This window comes from Cupressus sempervirens, chromosome 5 (assembly GCF_028749045.1).
Source record: "Cupressus sempervirens isolate cs-2001-9-10 chromosome 5, ASM2874904v1, whole genome shotgun sequence".
In the NCBI taxonomy this organism is placed as follows: domain Eukaryota; kingdom Viridiplantae; phylum Streptophyta; class Pinopsida; order Cupressales; family Cupressaceae; genus Cupressus; species Cupressus sempervirens.
In genome coordinates, this window is record NC_143122.1 from 528,283,925 (window position 1) to 528,307,116 (window position 23,192).

General features: G+C 36.3%; 1 protein-coding gene across 1 annotated transcript in view; it reads right to left on the reverse strand.

Moving 5' to 3' along the window:
- Window positions 1-596: 596 nt before the first annotated feature.
- The window catches only part of LOC149557026 (uncharacterized), a 74,671-nt gene continuing 52,075 nt past the window's right edge, over window positions 597-23,192 (reverse strand). Inside the window, exon 3 of the mRNA XM_089831677.1 lies at window positions 597-1,683. Coding sequence (XP_089687803.1) covers window positions 817-1,683 — 867 coding nt within the window. The 3' untranslated portion in view covers window positions 597-816. The remainder of the gene's footprint in view (window positions 1,684-23,192) is intronic.

Here is a 23,192-nt window from a genome sequence, read left to right on the forward strand (position 1 = left end):
ATTATGAAAAAGATAAAGATGATCTTAGAATCAATTTTCCGTTTTGGCTGGAGGAAATGATTTGTTGTTCATTTGGCATAATATTGTATGTGTCCTTCAACTTCTTTGACATTTTTTGGTATTTCAAACCCCATGGCTGCTTTAAAAGTAGGATGGGTTTCATCAGACTGTTCAAAGAGGGCATGGCCTTCTTGTCAAGGTTGTATTTAAACCTCTGGAGTAGAATGAAGCTGAACATGGCAATGAGAGAACGGTAGCTGCAAAGGAAAGAAGTTTCTCGCATTTTTCAATCATTGGGAACATTTTAGCAACAGGCTTGGAGAGCTTTAAGATCATCTCATATTAGGTATACATCGGGGATAAGAACCATGCATAAACTGTGCCACTCGGCTTGTGTTTGTCATGTAAGACCCCATCATAGTAATATCTTACTTAAAAAGGAGGATCCCTTGATTTCTAGTGGGTACAGGCGTGAAGAATCATTTCAGAGTCTATTGATGAATCAACAAACGTGGAACGAACTTGATAAAAGAAGAGATACAATATAATAACAGAGATAAATTAAGAATAGATAAAACAACTTTCAAGGTCTTCAATTTGCAAACAACTTAGCATTGAGCAGAATCTATTAATATAAACCGTCTCTTCTCACAAACTACAACTATGTGTAAGAGAACCCAGAGCTTAATAGATGTAAAATGGTGATTGCCAAAATGGAACCAAGAGATAATCCTGGAAATCAACATAATGGAATTTATATTCAACCAAGACTACAGTAAACACAAATAATTACAGCTTACATCAATTGCTCCATCATTAACCAACTTTATTTGGACGTGGCAAATTCCATTCTTCTGGAAGCTTCCATCGTTTATGCCAATAAATTGACACTCTCGACCACACTGGAAACCCAAATTCATATTCTAGGGGTTCGTCCGGGAGCCCATCCACAATAAGAGGTAACCAAACATAGCGTGAATTCCTCAGATCAGTTGGATTCCAGCGATCTGCCATAAATATAAATGTATCCGGAAGCCCTGGTAATGGAAGAACAAATGTCCCCTGCGCGAAAAATGTTGTTGCCCGTAACTCTGCATTGCCACCTACACAGGGTTTTCCCAGAGTTTCCCAGGGTCCTAGCATGGACTCTGCAGCATGTGCTAAAGCTTCATTTGGCGCCCAACCTGTGCAACCAGAAGTAACCATATAATATAACCCCTCGTGTTTAAAGACAGCAGGAGCTTCTCTATGCTGACCCACCAAAGCCCTCCGCATGATTTTTCCTACATCTGTATAATCTTCAGTCAAGAGTCCTATATGCAACTCACTATTGTCAGCTGACGAGTAAATAATATAAGCTTTACCATCATCATCTTTAAAAACTGTCATATCTCGGCTATCAAAACCGTGTGGCCGTTTGCTGCCAAGATACTGGAATGGGCCGGTAGGAGAGCTACTAACTGCCACACCAACAGAAGCTTTCGTGTAGTTGCCATTGTCGTTATGCATTAACATTACATAGGTTTTAGTGTGATTGTTATAGATCACCTTAGGCCTTTCAAGCACATTGTTTTCGTGAAGGTCGTGTGTTGTATTGTATTTCACCGATGGTAAAACAATCCCTTCATTCTTCCATGTCCACAAGTCCTTGGATGAGTAGCAATTGACACCTATTAGATCAACCTGAAATGAAATGTTATAAGACGAATGATTAGATGAAAGTTGAAACTGCCGAAGGGAACCATACAACTCAGAAATCATCAAAAAACTCTGCCACATAACTCCTGGCTTTGTTGATGGCCTTGGTTCAAGTTCACGGGACCAACATTGAGTTTCACACCATACATCCAATATCGTAAAAACTTAAAACCTTACGAAAACAAATTATTTAAAATCAAGTGCTATCAAAGTGAGATTAAGAATCGGACACAGAAAAACAACTGAAGAATGGTCAAAACTTCAATGCCCAGTGGAATATTATCGAGTATCTGAATACCTCCTAGCAATAGTCCTTTAGGGGATGTATAGTTATACTTTCTTTGATAATTTCTGGTTTGTGGAAAATTGAATAATGAAGGAAAAAGAAACAAGATCTGAAATTGCTGCAGCTCCTCGAATCTTAGACACTTTCTCTCTTGCTTCCAAATTCTGTGATCATAGTTATGATACCCAAAACATGAACAAAACAAGTGGCAATCGAGCAATAAATGTGATTTGGAATGGGAAACAGCATAACAAACCCAGTACACCTTAAATTACTCAAATTTGGTAGAGCGAGAGATTTAAAAAAATTGACGGCAAGGCCCTCTAATATGCTAAATTCCAAGATTCCTGAATTCCTTGCAAAACCTTTTAGGCCGGTAATCCATCCGATCATCTTAAGAGTCATAATAATAAGACATTCCAGTTGAAATGAAGCACTCTGGTTGCTATTGATCAGAAGTCAATGATCCGAGTGAAAGAGGTTGATTCTACATGGAACAATCTACATATTCGCTTCAATAGTATGACGATCTGCATCTTATGTTGAATCTCTCTGCCTATCACATCTTCCTTTTCTTTATTTTACTGAGATTCTTGCTTGGTTAGTGAGCATGTCATAGTTCACAATGCACATATAATAATGAAGTACATCTTCTCTTTGTACAAAATTGTAATGAGGGGAAAAAAGATTTGAAAAACTTTTAACATAAATTATGAAGTGTGTAAAATTTTTTGAGGCATTATTGAATAGCTTAAAATAATAGATTATCCAAATCTATAAGAATTTATGATAATTTGTTAAGTGCTTGTAAACAAATCACATATAATTAGGATTTTTTTAAAGATAAGTGGAGATCAGTAACGTCCTAATAATTAGGACCTCACATGCATAGAGACTCTTCGAAAACTACGAATGAAGTACTCTGGGGAGAGTATAAGTTATCTAACATGTTTGAACTTTGGATTACAAAGATATTATAATTGTTGATTTAAAAATCGAGTCAAGTATGCTATCTGGTCAAATACAGGTCACTTATCTAACTTGATATGAATAAAAATTTGATAGCAAAATGGATAATCCGTGAATCATATTTGAGCATTATTCCACAAGGTTGCCACATTGAAGGGGCCAGCAATATATTGTAATGTGAGCCCGTCATTTCAACAAAATATTATTCTTATGTTCTCATCTGCAGCATATATTCTCCGAGTTTCTGTAAGTGGGCTAATCTATAGCAGGAAAGAACGGATAATTGAGTACATGTAACAAAAGGGTATGGTATTGGCCATGGGGGGCATTTTAATGCTTACCCAGGAAGCTAAGTAAGAAACCAGTGAAGAGAATTATTGTGGGAACTTGACTAATTAAAAGCAATATGCAAGTCTGAACTACTCACATAACATTGGATCACTAGAGAGCTTAGATGCTGAGGTGAGCAATGCCCATGCAGAACTTGTGATGCACTAATTGTTTTGTCTGGCAGTGGCTGCTGTCATTGTCCACACAAGTTAAAGTTGAATGTAATTAAATTTTCGTCTTCCCAAAAAAATGAGTGTTGCACTGAAATTGGGATTTCCTTTGGTTATTTTGGATGAGCTTTTCAATCTACGTCTTTAATCCGATATAATGAGAATACAATTTCAGGAATTTAAAAATGACCTTAAGAACCCTATCACGGGTATATATAGTATTGAATCAAGCAAACTAAAAAAAACAGCATGGAATAGCACACTAAGCTATGATGAACTATTGCAGTACATTATGTTTAATGGAACTACTAAGAGTGAAATCATGTCAACCTCAACACTACACTCTTCTACTATAGCCTTGACTATTTAAAAATGTTATTTTAGGTATTCTTCCATATGGGTGCAAATATCGTGCAATTATATGATACATGGGACTCAAAATCATAAGAGAGTCTAGAAAGTCCTTGGAAGCAGGAAGTAGACCTATCCTTCCTCCAGGCCAATTAACCATTACCAAGCTTGGTTTGCCATATAATCACCTGTTTGGCATAGTAGTGCATGGCTTGATGTGTGTGTTTCTTTAATCTTAAAGAGAAGCATAACACCATACGTCAATAAAAATGTGGAAAAACGGTTGAGACAGACAAATCAGTGATCTTAAACAAATGAGAATGCCCACAGAAATGCTACTCAAGCTCTTAGATGACCACGATTATTTTCCTATTTGACAGGAGTAAATAGTCGAAATGCTTCACTTAAGCCTCATAAATGCATTGGGTCTGTATAGGTCTACATAGAGTTGCAGCATCCTGGTTTTACATTTCCCTATGATGGGTGCTTCTGTATGATTTTTTAGATATGCTAACTAGACTGAACCAATTGTATATGCACTAATTGGGGTCCTGAATGGACTGATGACTGAACAAGCTGATCAGGAAAACAGGAATGGATTGGCATATATTGGGTCAATAATGCTCAAAGATGTGCCCGTCAACTAACCCAAAAATTAAGGAAATTTTACTACTCGGTCTGTACAATCATATGGACAAATTAAACACAGCCACTTACTTGACATCTCAAACACATGCACATGCAAGCAAAAACTCATGCAAGGGTTGCATTGAATCAGACCCCCATTCTCTAAGGCCACAGTGGGCTAACAGCTGGCATAAAACTAACCATGCATATAGCAGCCCTTCCTCTATCTCGCTTACCTACACTACCACCATGTGAGCAATCACTAGCCCTTGAGAAGGTTAAAATTTTGATTTTCTGATGCAAATTTGATGGGGTGAAAGAAAGAATTTTCCCGACACTTCTCCTTGAGGAATCCACATGAAATCAGATGTGATCCATACACCTAGACAAAATTTCCTCATAGAAGCCTTTAGTCTCTGATATAAGAAAAATTTAGCAATAGAAGACGGCTACAAATCCAAATCTTTCCGCACATGAGAAAACAATTCTACTCTATGAAATGATACAAATATACAATTGCAATAGATTGAGATTACAAAGAGAACCTCTCGGTTATATAGACTACAGTAAGACATCGGATTACATAAGATTATGACATGCATCTTCATTTTATGGCATGAAACATAAAGTGAAAGAGGTACTGTATATCCCAACTAGTGTGAATAGGACCTAGGTGATGAACTAATTAAGTAAATCACTCACTCACTTAAATGCCTTAAACTCTATAGATATGTCAGAGAAGTGACCATATCTAGAAAGCCTATCAACCACAACAAATATAAAGTCTTTAATTTGAGCCATGGGAAGTGTTATAATCCATTAAAAATTGTTTCCCAATTTTGGTTTGGAATCAGTGAAGGCCACAATAACCCTGTACAAGAAACATGTTCTCTTTGTGGGCAAGACTTTCTTATAGCTACACCTAGTAACATTTTTCTTGAGACCCTTCCATGAAAGTCTCCCCTTAATTTGTTGGTAGATCTTACAATAACCTTGACGCCCTACCAATGGTGTGTCATGTGCAGCATTCAAAATTGTATCCTTTTAACTCTGATCCTAGGATAAAATAGATTATGCCTTCATATAAAATAAGATCATCATACTACCTTGTACATATCATCTTGGATTTTTCCTCCAATAATATTAGTAACAAATGCATCCTTCCCATATTCTACTATTACTCTATTATGTTAGCTTTCCAATCAAGAAAATTTTCCAATAATGAACATAAGTAATTCTTCCATATAGAGCATTGACCACTATAGTATCCTTGCCTTTGACACATTTGATGTCAAATTGGAAGGCTTGAAGTCTATTTAACCAGTTTGATATCTATAACTCAATCTCCTTGGCTAGGAAAACATTCAAACCAGAAGAAAAAGAAAAAAGCATTTTTTTCACTAGAGCTCTGCAACTAGTGCGGTAGCCGAACACCTAAGTGCGTCAGCTTCCGTACTCGTGTACTTTGGCACCCTTCTTCTTCATTATTTTATGCATCTTTTCGTGTTTTTTGTTTCTGCTTGTCCTTGTTTGTGGGCCAAGTCTTTATTGTCTATTTCGTTTTACCCTGGTTTGTTTTTGCGGGTTTTCCTTTTCTTTTTCTGCGCTTTGGAAAAACCCTCACCTTGCCATTATTCCCCCACCCTAGATCACTTGTGGGAGATACAATGGTCATAATCATGGAAGATGGAGGAGGAGATCGTTCTGAAAATATGATCACTGAGGATGGAAATATAAATAGCGCCAATGTTCAAGATGTTTCACAGACTAAGGCAAAGAATGCAAGTGATAAACCATCCTATAAGGTCGTTGTCATTGAAGAATTAACAGCTTCTTATCAGCCTTCTGCTTGTTTCTCCAAAAAAATTTACAAAGGTTTTACAAATGGAAGCCGAAACAACGGACCCCCAACCGATGGACTTGGACTCGGAGCTGGAGAACATGTTGCAACTAGTGAAGGTGGAGGAGAGGAGGAAGGTAAGTCTTCGTCTCATGAACTGAAGACCCCTTCTCTCTCGCCTAATGAGGATATGGTAAGAGCCATTTTAGGGCAGAACAATCGTAATTAAAGAATATTGCAATGTATTTTAATTGTTTTGATAAAGATATTTACCTTCCTGCAGATTTTTCAAGATTGCTAATGTTTGGGGTAAAGAGCTTGGAAATCATGTCTCATTCTTTAGAATGATTCCAAAAGATTTTTTTGTTCTTTTTTTTAAAACCCACAATATGCAGGAAAGAATTCTTAATAAAAAGTTTTGGAATGTGGGTAAGTCTCTCTTTTGAGTCTTTCCATGGTCTCCAACAGGAAATGTTGAGGAAGTCTCTGCTAGGGCTTCGCCTAATTGAGTTGAAACAAAAAACTTGAATGTAGAATTTTGGCCCTTTATTCATCAATTTTTAAAGCCTATTGGCTCTGTTCTGCAGATTGGACAATCTAAAACTACCCTTCCTCATTTGAATGCTAGGGTTTTGGTAACTCTTGAACCAGGAATTTCATTTCTAGACGTTATATCTCTTACCATTGATTGTGAAGTTTTTTCATGGAATATATCCTTAACTCAGTAACTTAGGTGCTTGTTTTCATTGTAAAAGAAAACTAACTTTGATGTTTGAAAAGGTAGCGTTGGTAAAGTCCCTAACTCTAAAACAAAAAAGTTTAGAGATGCACATTATATTAATTTTGAAACTAGCACAATGCCTATAAAGACACACGAGATTGTTTCTCCTCCCATTGAGGAAGAATTTGTTACAGTTGCCAACCCTTTGTTTGATTCTGATTTAATTCCTCCTCTCAATAGTGTCATTCCTTGCTCGAAGGTCATCTCGACCATTCCTAACCGATTACAATCAGCCATTTGCCAAAAAGAAAATGTTGAACCAATGCCTTTGATCGAAACCCCTATCTAACTTTATGTCCAACAACTAGCCCTTAATACTCTAGCTGAGAGGGCAGAGATGGTTGAGATTGCCAACTAGTCACTGGCTGGGAAGAATATGAATTTGGATGGTTCGAAGCCAAGAGGGATGGAAATATCCCATAAGAAGAAAGAGTCTTATTTTGTTGACGATACTAAGCGAAGTAAGAAGAGGAAAGGAAATGATAATCAAATGATCCATGTGGATCTCTCACTAAAAATAGAGGTGTCCTGATTTCTCCCATGAGTAGCTCCAGATTGAAGGACTCATCAAAATGAAACTAACACAACTTGAACGGGCTCGAAAGGAGTTTGTTTACTCAAGTTATGGTCGGTCAAACTTCTGGTCAACTATAGCCAAGCCCTAAAAAAAGGTCAAAATTTGACCAACTCAAATTTGGTCAAAGGTGGCATCATTTGGAAGACCTCATCAAGACGATTCCAGCAACATTCATTTTGTCAAAATTGGAGTTCGGAAACAAAAGTTATGCACAATTAAAGTTAGTTGACTTGGGTTGACTAGTCAACTTGATGACATCAGCATGCTAACATGGAAGATCTGGGCGACATGTGGCACTTTCTTGGACCATTCAAATCTTGACACATGTAAAAATGACATGGCAATGAAAGAGGATGTGGCATACATGTAAATTTTCGACCAACTGGAGGAAGACACATGTTGGAGGTCTGGTAGTTTTGAACAGTTTGCTAAAATTTGTCTTGGCCAGATTAAACCCCATGACCTCTACCTTACAAGCCACGGGAATAACCAATGCATATGGTATTTATATGGTGATTAATTTATTTGAAGTCTACTACTTTGAATGAAGCGAATTAAATAGCAAAATGTGCTTAATGGGATTCGAACCCATAACCACTCAATAAGCAGCCATGACCTCCACCATTGAATAAGTGACAGTTTCGGTAACTATAATTAGCCATGTTATATTTAAACAATAATTAACCCGCCAATTCAAGGGGATTTGTTGTTTATAAAATCCCAAATCAATTTGTTTGTTAACACCCAATTTTGTAAAAGGGATTAATTACAGGTTAATATTGTTTTAAAGGATTATTTACAGGTTTTATGGTTTTGACCCTATTATGGCATATTTCATGTATAAATAGGGGCTTAAGCTCTTTGTGAAAGGAGGGAGAATTTTATTCATTTCCATTCCTCTTGGATTCCCATAGGGAACAAGAGTGAACCAAGCAATTCTTGTAAAAGCCAAGTAGTGCTTAATTCTTCTCACGTTTGGAGTAGAGTCATAAGTGTGTTTGCCTTCTTGAATCCTTGTATAAGGCGAAGGTATAACTTTTTGTAACACTTGTGAGAAGGTCCCATCATTTTGCAGAAGGAATAGATCGATTCGTGTTCAAGCGAATCCGGAGACGTAGCCAGAGTCTGGTGAACTCCGTTATCAACCTTGTTTTCTTTTTGCTTATTTGTGCTATTATCTCTACTTAACTATCACTTATGGTTCTTTATTGAACTAAGTTGATTTGACTTAAGTAAACGCACTAAATAGAAACTAAAGGTTGACAAAGTGATCTTAAAATCAATGTTTTCTTCTTCTCTGTCTTTTACTCTCGTCTATCCCATGCTGTGAATTCTCATTGAATGTCTTTTTAGGGACTCTTGAACTTGTCCAAGGCATTGAAATTTGTTCACTTTCAAAGCAATCACTTAGCATATAATTGTCTAGATACTAAAATCAGATCAAGTGATATCAGAGGCTAGCTGGCAAATCTTGTTGAAGTAATTGCATGTGAACTTGGGAAAAGTCGTGACATTTGAGAGAGGTAAATCTTCTAAGGTGGTGATGTCATCATCCATGGAGGAAAATCTCCTTTCAATGAAGGGGATGATTGAGGAACTCTATCACGATCACCGGGAGAAATTCAACAGAGTATAACAACTAGAAGAAGCTAATCGGTGCTTGTTGATGAGAAATGTGAGTTGGAAAGACTGCTAGAAGAGGCAACTCGAGAGAAGAAGAGTTTGCATGAAATGCTACGAAGGGAAACAGAATGAGAGAGGTTCCATTAAGTCTAAAAGTGTCGGCGTGTGTGCCTTATGTCCACAATTAGAGGGAACTTCCTCATATTCCCCACTCACTCCACCTGGGGGTATGGATGCATCATCAGCTACGATGTCCTTACCCAAGCAAGAATTCCCTTGTGGTCATGGCAAGTGGGCTAATTATGGCTCAAATGAGAATGCAAGCCGTTGTGATTTTTGCGAACATATTAAGTACCTGAGACAATTTCAAGTCCCTACCAACCAAAGCAGTTGGGTAGAGGTATCTTCTGCATCAGAACAAAAGAAGGAACCTGAACAACACTCTATTGGGAGCTTTCAGAAGCACACCAAGGGCATCGGTAAGAAAATGATGTCCAAAATGGGATATAGTGGCAAAGGCCAGGGCATCCATGAGTAAGGCATGACTCATCCTATTGAGGCAAAGCAGAGGCCTCGAAAAAAAGGATTGGGATATGGAGGAACCGACAAGAACTCTGAGGCCTTGTTGAAGGCAAATTCTCTAGACAATGATGAGGGTGTTGAAGTTAATTCTTCTCCGAAGAAGGTCAAGACGCACAAAAGGATCCAAAACGCTGGATAAATAAGTGTTGGAAGCTGCACCCAAAACTTCAATGCTCTCTTAGGTTCATTGCAGAATCTAGTCAGCCCGTAGCTAACAAGGTAGGAGTCGAGGTGGTACCTGACACCACCATACAAGAGACCAAGGCACAACCAATGCCAGTAGTTTCCACCACTCCTGAGGTAGTCCTAGTGGAAGTGCAACAAAGCAATGAGAAACCCAAGAAGGGAGGTTCCTTTGAACAACTCCGTAAGAGTTGGGAATGCTTTTCAACTAACTAGCAATATCAACTTTGTGTGTATTACCTTTTTAGAGTAGGGTAATTGTTGATAGTAAGCTAGTGTGTTTATGAGTATATGACTCTAAACAAATTTGTTTGCAATGAAGTTGTATAATCCTATGGTTGAGATGTTTGTACGGCTATTAAAAGTCATATCCCTTATAATCCAAAAAAGGAAAATACTTTGAACTTCTTATTGTAGACTTCCTTTGGTGTGAGGCTTTCCAAAAGAAGCCCCTGTTGCAACTAGTGTGTTTCAAAGTTGCAAAGAATGACTATCTAATGCCTTAAAGTTCTCGGCTTTAAGACTTGGTTCAAAATGGTCGGTTGATGACTGATGTTCCTACAAGTCTTTTGTCATGACCTTGGTGCATATGTGAACATTTGGAGCTTTCTAGTGATGCCTTTAGTTAGCCATTATGAAGTACAAAGGTGAAGGAATGTTTCAAGTTGAGGCTTTGTTATCATCACTCATGCAATTTGCAAGAAAGCAGCATCAAAAGTGACTAGGCTGGAGTGCAGACGTGAACCACCACTGTAAGAAGCGCTGGGTGACAGGTTCATCATACTCAGTTTATCTTCTTGCTTTATGGTTTTGTTTTCTCAAGTTACATTTAAACTGCATCCCTCTTCTTTAGAAGTTCTAGTGTGGCCAAAGTACAAGACCCTAACAAGAAAATATGGCATTGCATGCTTTCTTGATATTGCCAAAATGTAAGACCCTAAGAAGGCAGAATGGACAGTATCAAGGCATAGCCAAATTGGACCAGGACCAAAGTCAAAATTAGTTATCAAAGGTAAACCATGTAGTAGCACTACAATGAAGCTTCGAAGGTGGCAACAGACTTTAGATCTGTCTTAAGGGAGATAAATGTTCTACTATATAAGCTTTTGGAGGACCAAAGCCTTTTTAGTGGGGAGACTTGATCTAGGTGAACTCTCACTAAGAATCTCACTAAGAATTGAAGTGTCATGAATTCTCCCAAGAGTAGTTCCGAATTGAAGGACTCGTCAAAATGAACCTGACGCAACTTGAACTAGCTCGAAAGGAGTTCGTTTACTCAAAGTTATGGTCAATCAAACTTCTCATCAACTATGGTCAAGCCCTAAAAAAAGTCAAAATTTGACAGACTCAAATTTGGTCAAAGGTGGCATCATTTGGAAGATCTCATCGAGATGATTTCGGCAACATTCATTTCGTCAAAATCGAAGTCTGGACGCAAAAGTTAAGCACAATCAAAGTTAGTTGACTTGGGTTGACTGGTCAACTTGATGACATCAGCATGCTGGCATGGAAGATCTAGGTGACATGTGGCACTTTCTTGGACCATTCAAATTTTGACATGTGTCAAACTGACGTGGCAATGAAAGGGAATGTGGCATACATGTACGAGATGACATGCAAGTTTTTAACCAACTGGAGGAAGACACATGGCATGTTGGAGGTTTGGCAATTTGAAAAGTTTGCTAAAATTTGTCCTGGCTGGATTCGACTCCATGACCTCTACCTTACAAGCCACGGGAATAACCAATGCGTATGGTATTTATATGGTAATTAATTTATTTAAAGTCTACTACTTTGAATGAAGCGGATTAAATAGCAAAATGTGGTTAATGGGATTCGAACCCATAACCACTCAATAAGCACCCACAACCTCCACCATTGAATAAGCGACAGTTTCGGTAACTATAATTGGCCATGTTATATTTTAACAATAATTAACCTACCAAGTCTCTATTCAAGGGGATTTGTTGATCCCAAATCAAGTTGTTTGTTAACACCCAATTTTGTAAAAGGGGTTAATTACGGGTTAGTATTGTTTTAAGGGATTATTTATGGGTTTTATGGTTTTAACCCTACTATGGCATATTTCATGTATAAGGCTCTTTGTAAAAGGAGGGAGAATTTTCTTCATTTTCATTCCTCTTGGATTCCCATAGGGAACAAGTGTGAACCAAGCACTTCTTGTGAAAACCAAGTAGTGCTTAGTTCTTCTCATGTTTGGAGTAGAGTCATAGGTGTGTTTGCCTTCTTGAATCCTTGTATAAGGCGAAGGTATAACTTTTTGTAACACTCGTGAGAAGGTCCCAGCATTTTGCAAAAGGAATAGATCGATTTGTGTTCAAGCGAATCCATAGACGTAACCAGAGTCTGGTGAACTCCGTTATCAACCTTGTTTTCTTTGTGCTTGTTTGTGTTATTATCTCAACTATCATTTATGGTTCTTTATTGAACTAAGTTGATTTGAGTTAAGTAAATGCACTTAATAGAAACTAAAGGTAGACGAAGTGATCTTAAAATCGGTGTCTTCTTCTTTGTCTTTTACTCTCGTCTACCCCATGCAGTGAATTCTCATTGAATGTCTTTTTAGGGACTCTTGAACTTGTCCAAGGCATTGAAATTTGTTCACTTTCAAAGCAATCACTTAGCATATAATTGTCTAGATCCTAAAATCAAATCATCAGAGTTTAACTAACTCTAGTGGTTTTGAAAATATTCAGGGAGATATCTCTGATTATTTCAACAGATTGTATAATAATGGTAAAAACACCCCCAAAAACCATGAACATGATCAACATCCATAGTTGGAATGTTAGAGGCTTGGAGATGGCTGATAGGAAGTTCATTGTAAGGAGATGGTGTAATAACATTAAATAGGACTTATGCCTTCAAGAGATAAAAATTGTTGGATTTCAAGCTCATACAATTTCAAAAATGCTATGGGATAAAGCTACTGCCTTCTATTCTATTCATGAAAGAGCTAGAGGAGGGGTGGCTATCTTAGTTGGACCTAACTGGGTTGATTTCATTGTTAACAGAGGTGTCTCTCCTTGCCAGAGAATTCTATGGATTGTGATTAATAAGAATGGACTGACTTTTGGGATTTGCAACTTCTATGCAGCTAATGACTATAGAGATAGGGCTTCATTATGGGAGTGGACCACAGCTAATCTGCCTAATACTCATTGGATTTTTATTGGTGACTTTAACATGGTTGAATATAGAGAAGATAAAGTGGGAATCAACTTTTTTAATTGGAAAGGTAATGAACTATTCTTTTGGAATAAACTTAAGACAAGATTTAATGTTTTAGATCCTCTGGAAAGAAGGAATGCTGATTTCCAAGACATATGGTACACCTGGTGTAATAACCAAAAAGTGTCCCAACAGGTATATTTTCGGCTTGATAGAATTTATGCTGAGTCTACCTTTTTCTGCTTTACTCTCCTATCTCTGTTAATCCTGCCTCTCTTTCCGATCATTCTCCTATCTCTGCTAAGATTTGTTTTCAAAATGAGGAACTAGCACCTGGAAAGACTATATGCAGGCCCTTTAAGTTAAATTTATCTCAAGGATCAAGATAGAATTGGTGCACTTCAGCAGGTGACCTTTCTATTTAAGATCACTAATCAAAATATACAACCAAGAGAAACTTGGGAAGGTCTTGTTGAATCATGTCGGGAAATCTTTCATATAATTATGATTGAAAGGAGCATGGACATGAATATTGAAGAAACTAGGGCTCAAGCTAACCTTAACATGTTGAAAAAGGAACTCCAAGTTAGAATTGAGGACTTAGAGTTAGAGACTTCTCTAATCAAGACAAAAAAAACTCATTGAGGAAGATACAAAATTACAAGATTCAAGGCCAGAGGACTAGGTCCAAATTAAATCGGATTCATGAAGGAGATAGAGGAAGTAAGTATTTTTTTAACATTATTAAAGCTAAAAACAAGAGAGAGATTATTGAAAATATTTATATCAATGATGATTACACTTCAGATCCAGAAACAGTGAAATCAGCTTTATTTGATTATTACTCTCAGTTTTTTTCCTGTGAAATGACCTCTGTCAATCATGAGGCTCTTATAAGTGTCTTCAACGTTTCAAATGAAGATTTTACCAGACTCAATAAACCTGCCACTCTAGAAGAAATTAAATGGCCTATGAACTCCCTAGCTAACAACAAACCTCCAGGAATTGGACTTCCTGCTGAATTCTACAAATCTAATATAGATTGGATATCCAATAATCTCTTGGCATTGTATGAAGATTCTTTCAACAAAGGGTGTTTAGGTGTGAATATTAATAAAGGAATGACTAAGTTGGTAATTAATCTCAAATTAAGAATTAAAGGCCAATTACATTGCTGAACATCACTTAATTGCAAAGTTGCTAGCCAGAAGAATTGAGGACATGCTTGATAGGTTCATCTCAATCACAGAAACAAGATTTATTAAGGGAAGATACATTTTGAAGAATTTGATAACAAGTTGGAAGCAATGCATTAGGCTAATTTGTCATGCCCAAAATTACAAGGCAAACACAACTAACATTTTTTTCTAAAATTTATTTATTTATTATTATCATTTTTTGTGTATGCTCATATACTTCGGACCCCAAAAACACAAGATGAGTTTAGATTAACAACCGATAACGACATTATCTAGTTATAACTAAGTGATGGTAAGTTAAGTGATCTGAGCTTGGGCATACTTGAGGTATTTGTGGGGTTCCCTCAAGTGTGCACCAATCAATTACTCTTACTATTCTCTTATGGAAATTCATCCATTAGGTTCCCCATCTTACAATGATAACATGTTTATGATTTACATTGGATGAGCATGCACGGGTGCATTTGAAAATATTGTCGACTTCTTTTATTAATGTTATGTTAAATCCTATACACTTAAGTATCCTCGTTAATGTTCATTGTAAAGGATTATAATCAAAATTCTATTTTCGAACTATTAGATATTATAGTAATTTAATAAAACATAATCTATATGCATATATATCATAAAAGATACATGATACCCCAGTTACAATCCATCCCACTTACAAAACCTAATATATTAACCATCTAACTAGGCACCATTACTAATTTATAATAATAATGGGAACTCAATCACATCCTCTTTTTACCTCTTTTTACATATCTCTTTCAACTATTTCAAAATAATATCCAAATTCCTTTTTCTACCAAATTAAATATCCTACTAACAAATCCTAACTTTATCTATTAAAACACCCCTTAACCAAACTAGACAATTTCCTACTTTACTAACTTTTCTCTCACACTACCCAAAATTTTCTTAGAGGTTAATCCTAAATGCCCAAATTTCTAACATCTTTCTTAACACCCTCCCTCTATCCACCTAACCCTTTCCCTTTATACAAAACATGGCCCTCCAAGGCTCACGTGCCACACATGTGAGGGCCTTTTCACCTTTTTGACATGGCCCCATTTCGGACCGCTCATCCCTATGCCAAAAGGGAGAAGTCTTTTTTTTGCATTGGTTCAGGGGGAAAAAGATTTGTTGACATTATCTTACCAACTCCCCTCTTTATCTTCACTTCATGCACTAAGCACCAAGCGCTTCTCCCAAGGACATGTGAAGCCTATCCTACGTGGCTCTTCCCTAGGTTCCCTTAGCGCTAAAACCTAAATGCTAATCTTAGTGCTTCCTATGCACTATACAACATTTCTTAACACTCTTGGTTTCTACTTCTAATACCAATCGACTAAACCCTCTCCTCATCTCCCACGTGACTTCTAAGGGCCCCTCGATTTCCAACATTGGTTGGGGTGATGTGATAGGTCCCATCACACATGCTTGGGAAGAGCGCACAATCTTGGGAGTAAGCGCTAGGTTTGGAGAACGGAATGTGGAGGTTTGGGGGGGATAGGGACCACTCCCATCTTCCATGTACTTTATGACATGGCTCCTCCTTTGTCATTTTTTTTTCTTGGTTCAACACACACATATATATTGTCTTCTTTCAAAAGGAACTTTTTTCTTGTTTATATAAAAATATCTCTTCACAATGTATGGTCACCTTCCTTGAGATGGGGTTGGCGAAAATGTTACCAACATATTCTATTTTATCCTTTTTGAGTGTAACTCAAGTTTTAGTCACAAGAGATTTGTGACCTCCATCTTTTCTTTGACTTGAAATGTTAAATATAGTATTATCTTATAGGTCCCTTTTATGAGTGAGGATACTAAAGAGTATTTCTTTATGAATATTTAATTTGAATGTAATAGGAAGAGTGTATTTTTTTTTTTCTATCCCTCATACAAAATCCAGAGAGTAATATGTGCTCCTACAGCTTGTATTTTCTTATGAAAACTTACTACGTGTTTTATTTCATATTTTTCCTCTACACCACTTGGGTATTGTGAGTCTAATGATTGTATTAGTTTGATGCCATTTGGTATTCAAGTAGATATTAAATTTGGTGAGGCTAATTCATATCAGTTGGACAGTGCACTTAATACAACCAAGTCATGCAACGAGATGGATACATAATGAGATTCTTATCCCCTATCAATAATGAACTTAACAATGCTTCTCACTAATTTAGTGCATAGGGAAATTACATTACATGATTAGCATTTTGTAGTACATAATGATTCCACAACTAAAGGCAACAACATGTATAATCCTTTAAGTGTAAACAACTATGGCTATAAATTGAATCTATATCATTCCCAACTATGACTATTATGATACCAAAAAGAAGCTTTCTTCTTCATTTCATTTAGGAGCATATTATTATTCCATACAATGCAACTACACTCTTTCTATGCATTACATCTGAATGCAATCTACTATACAATACATATGATAGTAACCAATTTTTTTTATTTTTATTTTTTTTTCAATTCTTCCATGAACCCGTTCCACCCAATAATGTTCATAACATGATGATCCTTCTTGCACAATACATGACACAAAACAACAATGGGGAAATTTGACTTTACAATTACAATACTCAAGACATGGAGAAAGGTTTTATCCTTTCAAATACTTTACACAATGACATATTTCTTCCTTGTTCCATCAATGCATAAGTCATACCAGACATTTTCCTTTGGATCCAATGAGCACAAAACCCACAAAACATTCACACAAGAACCATGGAGGCTCACCTCCCATCCTAGGCTTCTAAGAAGCCACCCACCGAGCAGGGGAAACAAGACACAAACGGGTTACATTCAAATATCTCACAATACATGCAAACCTCAATATCACAATACATTTACAACCCTTCCAAGGTTTAACATAATGATTCACCATCGAAATCATGAAACAATGGGTGAAGGTGGGCTCTCTAAGGAGGAGAATGCCATATCCATATACACATATACATCTGCAATTACATAATGCCTCTTCAAGGCTATCAAATACATCCTCCTCATCACATCAATACACTTATACCTCCCATAATACAAATGCCTCTTCAAGGCTATCAAAATACACTTATACCTCCATACAAACAAGGCATATGGCTTCAATGGAGCCCATACTCCATGAATAACAACACCCTCTCCAAGAGGAAAATTTCTCAACTTCAATGTTGAGCCCAGCCAACCCCTTCACCCAAGGCATCTCTTCCCTCCCCAAGGTGAGTGAAGCGTTCACACCCATAAACATTTCATACACAAAATCAAGAGGAAATGCAAGAGAAATTCATCACAACATTTGCACATAACAATAGAATACAACACCACATACATTACATATTTCCCTTCACAATATGAACAAGTATTCTACACAATGAACAAGTGAAATGAGGATCATGAAATGGGCACCAACCTTTGTCCAAGCTAATGGCAAATGAAAGTTGTTGAAGAGCTCCCTATTTTCCTTAGCTTTCTCTACAAACCCTAATTGTCTCTAAACTTAGAGAGTGGGTGAACAACCCACTAGTTTGTCCAAGACCACTAAAAAGACTCTCCCACTACCCTCCTTTTGGCAAAAACACCAAGCCACCATCTCTTACAACTTTGTCCCTACCAAACTTGTTACTTTTGACTAAAAGCAAAGATGGGGTTGAACTAATGGGACAACTCAATTTTCAAATTGGTGGAAGAATGCATTGGTTATTAGAAATGTTCACAAGAGTGAAAGTTGATTTATCTTTCCAAAATTCAATTATCCTAATAGCCCATGCTATATCATGAAACCATAAACATAGTTTCCAGGTTATGGCATCTTGAGCCTTTATTCCATAGGTCTTAGCTTATCAACCTAATGTAATTCTGAATACGATACTTAACACAACAGAGACTAAAAGGTATATCAGTCCTAGTAAGATCTTAGGTTCATATTGGTAAGGAAATGCCAGTCATGGCATACTCAAATCTCGGAACCTACTTACCATTGTTCTATCATAAGGTGTACGATTACAGTATAAAATTCACATTCATGACATTTCATCTTCTGACTCTTCCTATGTCTAATCATATTCGTGTTATTAGGATTTAAAATAGGGTGTTGGGGAAGGGGCCTTACATAATTAAAGCAATCAAAATGTGGCAATGATTCTACTTGATTTTGAAAAGGCACATGACAGAATAGAGTGGTCATTTGTTATTGGAATGCTTAAAGCATTTGGTTTCCCTGATTTCTTCTGCAATTGGACCGAGGTGTTGTTTAGAGATTCCTCTGCAATTATTGATGTGAATGGAAATCTTACTAATCTCATCCCTCTTGGGAGATCAATTAGACAGGGTTGCTCCATTGCCCCTACCCTTTTTGTCATAGTTGCTAATGCCTTATTCTATATCCTTGGAGACTCCTCTCTTGGTCCTCCTGTGAAAGGTCTTCTCCTTCCTAATGAAGATACCCTATCGAACTCTCAATTTGTTGATGACACTGCTTTGTTCTTAGAATTAAAAGAAAACAATTTCTCTAATGCCTTGGATAGACTTGAGTTCTTTTGTTTAGTCTCATGTGCTAAAGTTGCTCCACAAAAATCCTTTGTTCTAGGCTGGTCTGATTCCCCCCCCCCAACTAGATTAAGTCAATGAGTCGGATATGAAAAGGTCCAAATGATATTGTTAGATACCATGGTATCCCTTTTTCTATTTATCCTTTGACCAAAGACATGTGGCAATGGGTATTTGATAACAATCAGAAAAAATATATTAAATGGAAAACCCATCACCTCTCCCTAGCTGCAAGGGTTGAAGTTGTTCAGAAGGTGTTATCCTCTCATCATCTTTATTTTGCCTCTACTTGGTTGATGAAAAATTACCAAATGGACAAGATAGAAAAGAATTTGAGAGATTTTATGTGGTTTGATGGGATGGGAAACAAAAAAAGGCACTCTCGGAATTGGTATTGCAAACTCAAACAATATGGAGGCCTGTGATTGAAGGATCTCAAAACGCATGTTATTGCTCTTGCCTCTAAGTGGACATTAAAGGCTATCCATGGCAATGAGCCTTTGAAAGTTCTAATTAGACATAATATTCAATGCTCCACTATTTTCAAGGGTAAACGTTGGAGGAATATCCCATTTTGTGACATGATAATGGGGGATTTTAAAGTTAAGATATTTGGCTCTAATATTTTTGCTACCTTGTGGAAGGCTTGGACCCATGCAAAGATATTCCTTCCAGTCATAGCTGCTGTTGGTTCTTCTCCATCTTATATTGTCTCCTATAGGTCAGTTTGGTGGGGTTTGTACTTAAATGGGAAACCATTGGCACTTACACGAAATTGTTCCGCCAAGCATTGGAATGATCTTGACATTTCATTAATTAGTGACTTAATGATTAATAATCGGTTGGGAACTTGGGAGGAAATTAGAGACATGTTTGGCATCCCTCAGACTCACAAGAAAACTTATATACTAATTATTAAGGCACTTGACAATTGTAACTCCTCTAAGGTAATTGATTCAGACAGCTTCCTCCAACAGATGATGTGGTGTGATAGGACAGTGTTTAATGAAGTAACTCCAAAGAAAATCTATAATATGCTTGTTTAAGACCCAAACATTTAACACAGAGTGATCCCAAGTTGGGGGTTTTGCTCTCCATTCTTTTATTGCTGTTGCTTTTTTCAGTATTTTTTGCAGTCAAAAGTTGAACCAAAGAAGTTGTGTTTTAGGTGGCTTTTGTTACTTAAAAAAATGGCTCTAGGTTCCAATATGGAAATCCTTGGGTCTTAGTCCTGGGCAATGCAAGATTTGTGATTCAATTGAATCTTTTGAACATGACTTTTTTCAATGTGGTTTTGCCATTATGGTTTGGTCAATTTTTTTAGGAAATCCAATTGTGTGGATTTCAAAACCAAGTCTTTCTTAGAGTGAAATTTTAGCAAGATATGTCGAAGTCTTTGATTCTAAACTTAACCTTTTTTGGTTTGTTCTTACCTATGAAATCTTATGGTTCCTCTGGAAAGCAAGAAACAAGGAGGTCTTTCAGAAGAAAGATAGAAGACTAATTGGATTTACATGTAAACCCACCCATTTTCTTATTATGTCACAAGACTCTTTCCTTGGAGATTTCTATGGCTCAATTTATGATGTTAGTTCGAGATTGTATGCTACTTATTCATAAAGAAGAGGTCAAGGCCTTCCAATATTTGAATCAGTTCAAAGACATGCTGGACCCTGCTGAAATAAACAAACTTGAGAAGATGATGAAAGACCTACACATTTACAGTAATGTTTAGAATTCTGCTACTGCTATTAGTGGCAATGAAAAGTCCAAAGAACCTGGTGACAATACATCTAGGGCCCATTTGGCTGCAAGAATTGCCCAATGCGGCATTCATCTATGCTGGAATAAGCTCTCTTTTGGTATTCGTGCATTCTTAAAATAAGTTTTGGAATATCATTTGGACCTGTTTGGTTGCCCTGGAAAAGGAGTTGAAATATGCATATTCTATGTTTGGTTGCAACAATTGAAATATGGTTGCAACAAGTGAAATAGGAATTGGAATAAGTTTTGTTTTAAAATTTTAATAATTAGATTATTATTTTTAGTTTGGTAATATTTAAATAAACAAGATTTTTTATTTGTAAAAGCTGATTTTTTTAATTAATTGTTTAAAAAGCCAAATTATTTTAATTAGCCTTTATTTTATTTTTATAAATTGACTTTATAAGTGAAAGATATACCACAACTTTTGAAATTTGTCAAAATTCAAAGGACATATTATATTGTAGAATCAAATTATTTTAATGAGTATAAGATCAAAACTAAAATCATTTTATTTTTAAATATATTAAAGAAAATAAAATATACAAATAAGTCGATATCATTAATATGATATTAAAACGATCTTTCAACATAGTTTTAAATTATAAGACTAAACACAAAATTTATTTGTAAAGATAGATTTATGAAAGTTTAGAAAAGATATCAAAACTGATATTAGTCTTTTTTGTCATTAAAAAAAAAACATATTAAACGTTAAATAATGTGGACCTAGTTTATATCTTATGATGAACAGAGAAAATAGTCTAAAATGCATTTGAGTGACAAAATACAATCAAGCGGCAAAATCACAAACCCAGCAACCCATCAAATTGGGTTTATTGAAAACTGGAATAAAAATAAGCTATTTCTATTCCATCTTTTTTTAGAAATTCCGCTATGCTCATTTTGGGGTCAAATTAGGATAGGCGAATTCTAATTCCAATTTTGTATTTTGCAAACAAACGTCAAATTGGCGCATGCGGGTATTAAGATTTTCCTATTCCCGCCCAATTCCTGCAACCAAACGGGGCCCTAAAGGATACAGTCTTGCAGGCTGGAATGATGAGCTATTTGATACAAATTTTCTATAACCTCTCGATACTAATGATGGCTAGGGCCCGAATAAAAAAGGAATATCAAGTTCCTAGATATGTTTGAGACTTTAATTTTGATGGTGTTACTCTAAACTCTTCGTACTCTATATATTCCCATTTTGGATATATAGGATCCTTATCTGATATGTAATCAATTGTATAGCATTGTTGGGTTTAGTTGTTAAAGTAGTTGCTTAAGTTTAGATACTTTCTTCTGATCATATTCAGCTGAACTGATTGTATACAGCTTCTAATATATCCTAATATCAAAAGAATTCAAACTACAGTGACTGTTTTGACCACAAATCTCTCACAAACCAAATATTGTCTAAATTTGTCAAGATCATCGATATCATAGCTATCATTTATCTATCATAGATTGAATAGCTATTTAAAGTGTCTTTTAGCCATTTGCTTTCAAAAGCTATTGGATTTTGTTTTGCATTAACACCACTCCAATTCCTTCACCTAAGGCATCACATTCAAAAACAAAAGAAATTTGGAATAGCTATGCCAAGACATGAACTTACTATTTAATTGGTTTTATCAAGGCCTGTTGAATTGACTTTATCCAGGAAAATGCTCCTCCTTGGTCAAACCTGACAATGTAATGACTAATTAGGATAATCTTTTGACGCATCTCCTATAGTACCTACACAGCTGAAATAAGCCTCTCAATCATGTTAAAATGGTTAACGGGGACCACTCTAAAAATCCTGTATCTACTTGCACACCCTGAGCAGTAATAAAATGTCCTGTATATATAATATTTGTCAACCCAAACTCACATTTGAATTCCTTAGCATAATGTGACTATTGCTTAAAATTTCCACAACATCATCCAAATGTTGTAGATGTTCCTTAAATGCTTAGTTGTAGATCAATATATCATCAAAGAACACTAGGACAAACTTCCTCATTTGATTTCTAAACACATGGTTCATACCTGTCAATGGAATTACTAATTAAGAGAATCTTTTGACACATCTCCTATAGTACCTACACAGCTGAAATAAGCCTCTCAATTATGTTAAATTGGTTAACGAAGACAACTCTAAAAATGCCTGTATCTACTAGCACACCCTAAGCAGGAATAACATGTCCTATATATATAATATTTGTCAACCCAAACTCACATTTGGATTCTTTAGCATAAAGCGACTATTGCTTAAAATTCCCACATCATCATCCAAATGTTGTAGATGTTCCTTTCATGTTTAGTTGTAGATCAATATATCAAATACTAGGACAAGCTTCCTCATTTGATTTCTAAACACATGGTTCAGACACGATTGAAAGGTGACAGGAGAATTAGTTAAACCAATGGACTTAAAAGAAAAGTGAAGACTCAAAATGTCAA